Source organism: Oncorhynchus tshawytscha, unplaced genomic scaffold (genome assembly GCF_018296145.1).
Source record: "Oncorhynchus tshawytscha isolate Ot180627B unplaced genomic scaffold, Otsh_v2.0 Un_contig_3158_pilon_pilon, whole genome shotgun sequence".
Taxonomy (NCBI): domain Eukaryota; kingdom Metazoa; phylum Chordata; class Actinopteri; order Salmoniformes; family Salmonidae; genus Oncorhynchus; species Oncorhynchus tshawytscha.
Genome location: NW_024609755.1, coordinates 64,944 through 73,563, shown reverse-complemented (window position 1 = coordinate 73,563; position 8,620 = coordinate 64,944). Strand labels below are relative to the sequence as shown.

The 8,620-nt window shown below is 44.4% G+C and overlaps 1 protein-coding gene across 1 annotated transcript; it reads left to right on the top strand.

Moving 5' to 3' along the window:
* Positions 1-321: 321 nt before the first annotated feature.
* On the top strand, positions 322-8,273 carry LOC112241217 (aromatase). The gene is made up of 10 exons (XM_042317633.1): positions 322-735; positions 1,804-1,863; positions 1,959-2,049; positions 2,779-2,933; positions 3,208-3,387; positions 3,661-3,775; positions 6,178-6,289; positions 6,725-6,887; positions 7,297-7,538; positions 7,653-8,273. Exons 1-10 carry the CDS (start codon positions 534-536, stop codon positions 7,899-7,901), a joined length of 1,569 nt encoding a protein of 522 aa, XP_042173567.1. The 5' UTR covers positions 322-533; the 3' UTR covers positions 7,902-8,273.
* Positions 8,274-8,620: the final 347 nt, after the last annotated feature.

Sequence of the window (8,620 nt, the reverse complement as noted above, 5' to 3'; positions counted from 1 at the left end):
TTCTCACCTCCCTCCTCTCCTCCCTCAAACCTCTGTCCTCTCCTCCTCTCTTTGATGTTTGAGGAATGAGAGTTGTGAGACCCCAGCTGCACTAACAGAGGTCAGGGGTCTTTAATGTCGTGACTGTGGAACACTCCTCTCACAACATGTGCTCATGCTATGAAACCGGACCACCATCTACCTACTCAAGGTCTTATGAGATGGCGGGATCTAAGATACAAGGTTACACAGAAATTGTTTAAAATCTCCCTTTTTGTTTAGACTTTTGCTTTACCCTGACCTGGCGTGTTACCAGGCACGGCTGACTATAAGAGAACCAGTGAGAGTTGATCAAGAACTCAGACCATCAGGAGAAGCCGGTAGCAGGGAGTCTGGGTTGTTGCTTCAGTTTCAGAGTGTGTGTGTATCGTGTCCGTCCGTTTGAGAGATTGACCATTTTCATCACCTCGGAAGCAACAGAGTTTCATCAGTTCAGCAGCTGGTCGTGGAGTGTGTGTGTGTCATTGCGTCAGTGTGTCTACCATGTGTGTGTGATGGATCTGTTGTCGCCTGTGTGTGGACGTGTGATGGCGGCGGTGTGCTTGGACACCGTCATAGCCGACCTGTTGGTGTCCGAGTCACGGAACGCCACAGCCACCAGGTCAGAGGGCATCTCCCTGGCAACGGGGTCCCTCCTCCTGCTCCTCTGTCTGCTGCTGGCTGCCTGGCGTCACACCGACAACAACTCTGTCCCAGGTCAGTCACAATACAGTAACAACAACTCCTTACCAGGTCAGTTACAGTAGTCTGCTAGTTACCATTCTTATATAATAAAAACAAGTTGAATTACAACAGTGATTTTTCCAGCTACAGTTCATTATCTTATTTTGGGCTAAAGTGATTCTATAATTGAGCATGTTGCATCCAGAGCAGGACTGTTGGTCCAAGTCTATGCAGGGATCTTATCTCAATCCATATGATATCTTCATCTATGCTCAGAGATGGAAGAGGATGTGAGACATCCCACTCCCTCATTTGTTTCTGGTTCATATGCAGTCAATGAGCAGACTCAGCTGCTAATGCATTGGTGCCTACGGGAGAGCCCGGAACTGTGAAAAAAGCATTGAATGGTAAACAGCCTAAGTGGGACATCTTCATGTATCCACCAACTTTGCTGTTCTGTGTGTTAAAGCTGGTACATTACAGGATGAGATGTTTTGTGTTTAGCTGCTTGTGTGATTCTTTGTGAATACAGGAACATTGCCTTTGAAAGGTGCATTGTGGACAGCGCTCTACAATGCGCCGCAGATTGAGTCCTGTCCCTCGTCTGACCACAGAGTATTGGCTGCTGTCTCTATTATGTACTACTGCATTACTATGTTGTGTCTGTTGCATTGGCTGGTTTCATCAGCTGTCTCCTTAATAAACTAATAACATATCATATTTGTGATGTTATGTGAACTTATGTATTGTATTGATATGTAACGTTATGTAGTGTTATGCTATGCTATTCTATGTAATGTTATGTATGCTATGCCATGTTATGCTACGCTATGTTATGCTATGTTATGCTATGCTATGCCATGTTATGCTACGCTATGTTATGCTATGCTATGCTATGTTATGCTATGCTATGCTATGCTATGCCATGTTATGCTATGCAACACCCTGCTATGTTAAGATATTCTATGTGACCACTCTCCCTCTCTCTCTCTTTCTCTATTGTTATCCCCTCTCTCTCTCTTGTTCTCCTCTCTCTCTCTCTTGTTATCCTCTCTCTCTCTCTCTCTCTCTCTCTCTCTCTCTCTCTCTTCTCTATGACAGGTCCTTTTTTCTGTCTGGGTGTGGGTCCTCTCCTCTCATACCTCAGGTTTATATGGACAGGTAACTACTACAACATTAAATACAATACATTATAATCTGCTACAATAACAAATAGTATATTGGAATAATTGATTAAATACATGTTCTATGTACAGGTATTGGCACTGCCAGTAACTATTACAACAGTAAATATGGAGACATCGTCAGGGTCTGGATCAACGGAGAGGAGACACTCATACTCAGCAGGTCAGTAGCAGGCACTCAATCAGGCAGACAGTACCAGGCAGTCAGTCAGGCAGTCAGTCAGGCAGTCAGGCAGTCAATCAGGCAGTCAGTAGCAGGCAGTCAATCAGCCAGTCAGTCATGCAGTCAGTCAGGCAGCCAGTCATGCAGTCAGTCAGGCAGCCAGTCACGCAGTCAATCAGGCAGTCAGTAGCAGGTAGTCAATCAGGAAGTCAGTACCAGGCAGTCAATCAGGCAGTCAGTACCAGGCAGTCAGGCAGTCAGTCAGGATGTCAGTACCAGGCAGTCAGGCAGTCAATCAGGCAGTCAGTACCAGGCAGTCAGGCAGTCAGTCAGGATGTCAGGCAGTCAGGATGTCAGTCAGTCAGGATGTCAGTCAGTCAGGATGTCAGTCAGTCAGGCAGACAGTCAGTCAGGATGTCAGTCAGTCAGGATGTCAGTCAGTCAGGCAGGCAGTCAGTCAGGATGTCAGTCAGTCAGGATGTCAGTCAGTCAGGATGTCAGTAGCAGTCAGGATGTCAGTAGCAGTCAGGCAGACAGTCAGTCAGTCAGTCAATCAATCAATAATCAATTGAAATATCTTAATTAAGATGTATGAATTTCATTTCACAAAAGCACTTGTAGATTACTTGTAGCCTAGATGACATATGTTATAATACACATTTAGACTTATTGACATAGACTTGTAGACTTTGGAGAGTGAATACCAGTGTACCCACCCTCTCTGTACAGTTCCTCTGCAGTGCATCATGTTCTGAGACAGGGGCGTTACACCTCTCGGTTCGGCAGTAAACAGGGTCTGAGCTGTATTGGCATGGATGAGAGAGGCATCATCTTCAACAGCAACATGGCTCTATGGAAGAAGACCCGCACCTACTTCGCTAAAGGTGACCAATTAGACAATGACTCAATCAATTGAGAAAGATAAGCATGGCATTAAAATAGCACTACTTAATTGATCATAATAACTGATTCTAGATTTGAAATGGTAAACCATTAGGAGAAGGTTGCTGTATTGAATTACTATTCTCATATACACAAACTAATAGAGAAGTTAGAAAAACAAAGGAGTCCATTGTCCAGTCTGTTACTGGCAATATCTTCACAGGATATCGTCCAATATGTTGTAATAAACTGCTGTATCTCCACCGTGTGTTCCAGCTCTGACAGGGCCTGGGCTGCAGAAGACAGTAGACGTGTGTGTCTCGTCCACACAGACTCACCTGGACGCTCTCCAGGGGCCGGACGGACTGATGGGTGGACAGGTGGACGTCCTGAGTCTACTAAGGTGTACAGTAGTGGACATCTCTAACAGACTGTTCCTAGGGGTGCCTCTCAACGGTGAGCCACAGCCTTTTATACTCAATAATACTTTACCCAATATAATATAATACATTTGTATTTTATAAGCACATAATATACATTGATAAATACATTTAGGGAACTTTATTTTGACTTCAGGTCATCAGGGTTTTCTATCTCTAGTTGGTAACTCACAGCCATAAAGCCACTAGACCCTGAACAGTATATCTGAACATCAGTTATGTAGCAGTCAACATTACTTTCCTTTTCAACTGGGAAGTTATTCCACAACATTTCATTTGATATTATTAGAGAAGGAGCTGCTGCAGAAGATTCAGAGGTACTTTGACACGTGGCAGACAGTGCTGATCCAACCAGATATCTACTTCAAGTTGGACTGGATCCAGCAGAAACACAGGAGAGCAGCGTAAGTCACACAGTTATAAACAGTTAGCATCATTACCAAGGCACCCAGAACATCTAATATGAACAGTTTAAGGATTATATATAGAATAGGGTAACACTTGGATAGTCCATCTGTAGATGCTCTACACTTAGAAAAAAAGGTGTGATCTAGAACCGAAAAGGGTTCTGGAGGCTGTCCCCATACGAGAACCCTTTGAATAACCCTTTTTGGTTCCAGGTAGAGACTATCACATGTCAACTAACTATCTACTAACCCTAACCCTAGTCCTAACCTCAACCCTTATCCTAGCCCTAAACTTAACCCTAGTCCTAACCTCAACCCTTATCCTAGCCCTAAACTTAACCCTAGTCCTAACCTCAACCCTTATCCTAACCCTAAACTTAACCCTAGTCCTAACCTCAACCCTTATCCTAACCCTAAACTTAACCCTAGTCCTAACCTTAACCCTTATCCTAGCCCTAAACTTAACCCTAGTCCTAACCTTAACCCTTATCCTAGCCCTAAACTTAACCCTAGTCCTAACCTTAACCCTTATCCTAGCCCTAAACTTAACCCTAGTCCTAACCTCAACCCTTATCCTAGCCCTAAACTTAACCCTAGTCCTAACCTCAACCCTTATCCTAACCCTAAACTTAACCCTAGTCCTAACCTTAACCCTTATCCTAACCCTAAACTTAACCCTAGTCCTAACCTCAACCCTTATCCTAACCCTAAACTTAACCCTAGTCCTAACCTTAACCCTTATCCTAACCCTAAACTTAACCCTAGTCCTAACCTCAACCCTTATCCTAGCCCTAAACTTAACCCTAGTCATAACCTTAACCCTTATCCTAGCCCTAAACTTAACCCTAGTCCTAACCTCCTCCCTTTTCCTAGCCCTAAACTTAACCCTAGTCCTAACCTTAACCCTTATCATAAACCCTACATTTAACCCTAGTCCTAACCTTAACCCTTATCCTAACCCTAAACTTAACCCTAGTCCTAATCTTAACCCTTATTCTAACCCTAAACTTAACCCTAGTCCTAACCTCAACCCTTATCCTAACCCTAAACTTAACCCTAGTCCTAAACATAACCCTTATCCTAACCCTAAACTTAACCCTAATCTAAGCCTTTTTCTAAACCTAACCTTAACCGTAAACTAGCAGTCTCTTATCAACAGATTTGTTTGTTGATAGTATGACCATCTGTAGAGCATCTATCTGGACTATCTGGACTATACAAATAAAGACCTAGAATAGAATAACTTTACTTTTCTTAGAGGGAACTTCAGTTGTGGCATTCAGACAGTTGTCACGTCTTCTCCCTCTGCTCCTCTCCGGCGCTCCACCTCTTCTCCCTCTGCTCCTCTCCGGCGCTCCACGTCTTCTCCCTCTGCTCCTCTCCGGCGCTCCACGTCTTCTCCCTCTGCTCCTCTCCGGCGCTCCATGTCTTCTCCCTCTGCTCCTCTCTGGCGCTCCACGTCTTCTCCCTCTGCTCCTCTCCGGCGCTCCAAACTTAACCCGTCCTCTCCCTCTCCCTCTCCGGCGCTCCAATCTAAGCCTTTTCTCCCTCTGCTCCTCTCTAGCGCTCCACGATTTGTTTGTTGATAGTATCCCTCTGCTCTATCTCCTGGCGCTCCTAGAATAGAATCTTTCCCTCTGCTCCTTGTCCGGCGCTCCACGTCTTCTCCCTCTGCTCCTCTCCGGCGCTCCACGTCTTCTCCCTCTGCTCCTCTCCGGCGCTCCACGTCTTCTCCCTCTGCTCCTCTCCGGCGCTCCACGTCTTCTGCTCCTCTCCGGCGCTCCGTCTTCTCCCTCTGCTCATCTCCGCGCTCCACGTCTTCTCCCTCTGCTCCTCTCCGGCGCTCCACGTCTTCTCCCTCTGCTCCTCTCCGGCGCTCCACGTCTACTCCCTCTGCTCCTCTCCATTGCTCCTCGTCTTCTCCCTCTGCTCCTCTCCGGCGCTCCACGTCTACTCCCTCTGTTCCTCTCCGGCACTCCACGTCTTCTCCCTCTGCTCCTCTCCGGCGCTCCACGTCTTCTCCCTCTGCTCCTCTCCGGCGCTCCCACTTCGCCTCATTATGAGACCTGGACTCCATCACTTCGCTGATTCCTCCCTTATATCTGTCACTCCCTTAGGTTCATTCCCCAGGCAGTATTGATTATGTGTTTCATGTCAAGACCCTACTCCTGTTTTGTATTGTTTTATTTTCATTGTTTCATTGCTCTCCATCTGCACCTGCTTCTCCACTTCCATCATCTTCATTTCAACAATGAGCACTTAACAGCACATTTCACACATGACAAATACACAATATACATATACAATTCTACTAAATAATGTTTTATTTAAATATATACAGCAATACATTCAAGTTTAAAGTATTAGTGTTAATGTATAGCTCTGTTGTTGTGTTGCAGTCAGGAGCTGCAGGATGCTATAGAGAGTCTGGTTGACCAGAAGAGAAGAGGTCTACAGGAAGCTGACAAACTGGACCACATCAACTTCACTGCAGACCTCATCTTTGCACAGGTCAGTCCCTGACCTTGCCGTTACCCTATCCCCAACACTAACCCAAGCACAGGGCAGTCCCTGACCTTGCCGTTACCCTATCCCCAACACTAGCCAAAGCACAGGTCGTCTGCACAACTTAAAGACTGCCTTAGCCCTCTGAGACAAAGATCTAGGCGTTAGGCAAGGCCCAAACCCAGGCTTAACTCAATTTCATTTCAATTAGTCAATATACATGTATGGAACTTTAGAATTTCAATTTACTTCCTGAATTGACTGAATTGAAATTAAATTGATCCTAACACTAGCCCTGACCCCAGCCCGTGTCCTCTGCACAATATTATAATCCATTCTGCCGGTTGTTTCCACTTCCTTATGTTAAAACATGTATAACAATAACATAGCCTGAGTAACTAAAGTCAGTCAACTAATCTGAAGTGTGAATGTGTGTTTCAGAGCCATGGGGAGCTGTCAGCTGAGAACGTGAGGCAGTGTGTATTGGAGATGGTGATAGCAGCTCCAGACACTCTGTCTATCAGTCTGTTCTTCATGCTGCTGCTTCTCAAACAGAACCCTGACGTAGAACTACAGCTCCTAGAAGAGATAGACACTGCTATAGGTGAGTCCCCACTTCACAATCTGTTAACATAGAGCTACAGCTTTTAGAAGAGATAAACACTTAAATTATGTCTTTGTGTCTTTGAGCGAGGTACTTAATCCTAATTGCTCCTGTAAGTCATTCTGGATAAGAGTGTCTGTTAAATGACTCAAATGTATAATAGGTCAGACCTTCACAATCTGTTAACATAGAGCTACAGCTTCTAGAAGAGATAGACACTGTTAAAGGTGAGGAACCTCCTGCTGCAGCTTTTCTCTTTTTACTAGTTATAGGTCAGGACCCATCAAACCCAGACAACTACAGTACTTTCCAATTGAACTAAACCCTCTCATTTGATATTTTAGGGGTTCATGCAGCTATATAGAATAAGTGGCTGTTTGAAGACCATCTCCGTCCTCTCTCAATGTAGGTGATAGGGAGCTCCACAACTCTGACCTGCAGAACCTAAGGGTTCTAGAGAGCTTCATCAATGAGTCCTTAAGGTTCCATCCTGTGGTGGACTTTACCATGCGCCGGGCACTGTCTGATGATGTCATCAGTGGCTACCGGGTGCCAAAGGGGACAAACATCATTCTAAACATGGGACGCATGCACAGATCAGAGTTCTTCCTCAAGCCCAATGAGTTCAGTCTGGACAACTTTGAGAAAAATGTAAGAGAATAATCAAAACTATCACAGGGAGAAATTCATCTGCACCCTGAGGTGTAAAGATATTTACTAATTTATTTATTTATTTCTCTCTCTCTCTCTCTCTTGCACTCTCAGATACCTAATCGTTTCTTCCAGCCTTTCGGGTCCGGTCCTCGATCCTGCGTTGGCAAGCACATTGCCATGGTGATGATGAAATCCATCCTGGTTACGCTTTTGTCACAGTACTCTGTGTGTCCTCATGAGGGCCTGACCCTAGATCGCCTCCCACAGACCAACAACCTATCACAGCAGCCTGTGGAGGAGGAGGGGGAGCCTCACACCATGAAGTTCCTCCCAAGACACCAAGCCAGGAAGCAGTCTTAGAGCAGGGCTCAGACACTGGCATATCCCAAATGACAACCTATTCCCTATGTAGTGCAATACTTTTCACCAGGGCTCACAGGGCTCTGGTCAAAAGTAGTGCACTATGTAGGAAATGGGGTGGTATTTGGGACAAAGATTGCATTTTAGGGCTAATCTTAAAATAATACTTACTTCCCATATATGTAATATGTCAGTATTTGATTCATATTTGTACGTTTGTTATTTTGTACTACAAGTTATTTTGTGACGTTTTCTATGATAATACGTTTTGTTCCAAGAGGACATGTCTTTGTAGCCAATGGTATCTGTAAAAAGAAACGCTTGTTGTTGATTCACACACACCATTATAATTATAGAATCTGAACTGTACATTCACACTTTTAAAACTAAATGACGCTGAAGTGAAAATAAATTGTATATATTGTTTTATTCAATCTGTTCAGTTTATTCATTAGATGTCCTTGGACCTATGGATGTTATAACTGACTGTCCATGAGATCAACATGATATTTAAAACGTAGCTATACAGTTTAAACAATGAAGCTATAATTTGTGTTATGATGTTAGACAGTTGAACTAAGCTCATGAGACATTTACAGCCTTGTATTATTGTTCATCATTACCAACCTTTAGGCATGCTCATTTAACCCCTTATCTCCTGTATGCCCTCCATCTTACTGTCTCAGTGAGAAGGGAACAACAGGTTCCTGTTTTGCATA

Coding starts and splice junctions, on each gene's coding strand:
- LOC112241217 (XM_042317633.1), top strand. CDS start 534: ATGGATCTGTTGTCGCCTGTGTGTGGACGTGTGATGGCGGCGGTGTGC. Junction 736..1,803: donor CGACAACAACTCTGTCCCAG/GTCAGTCACAAT, acceptor TCTCTATGACAG/GTCCTTTTTTCTGTCTGGGT. Junction 2,934..3,207: donor CCGCACCTACTTCGCTAAAG/GTGACCAATTAG, acceptor CGTGTGTTCCAG/CTCTGACAGGGCCTGGGCTG.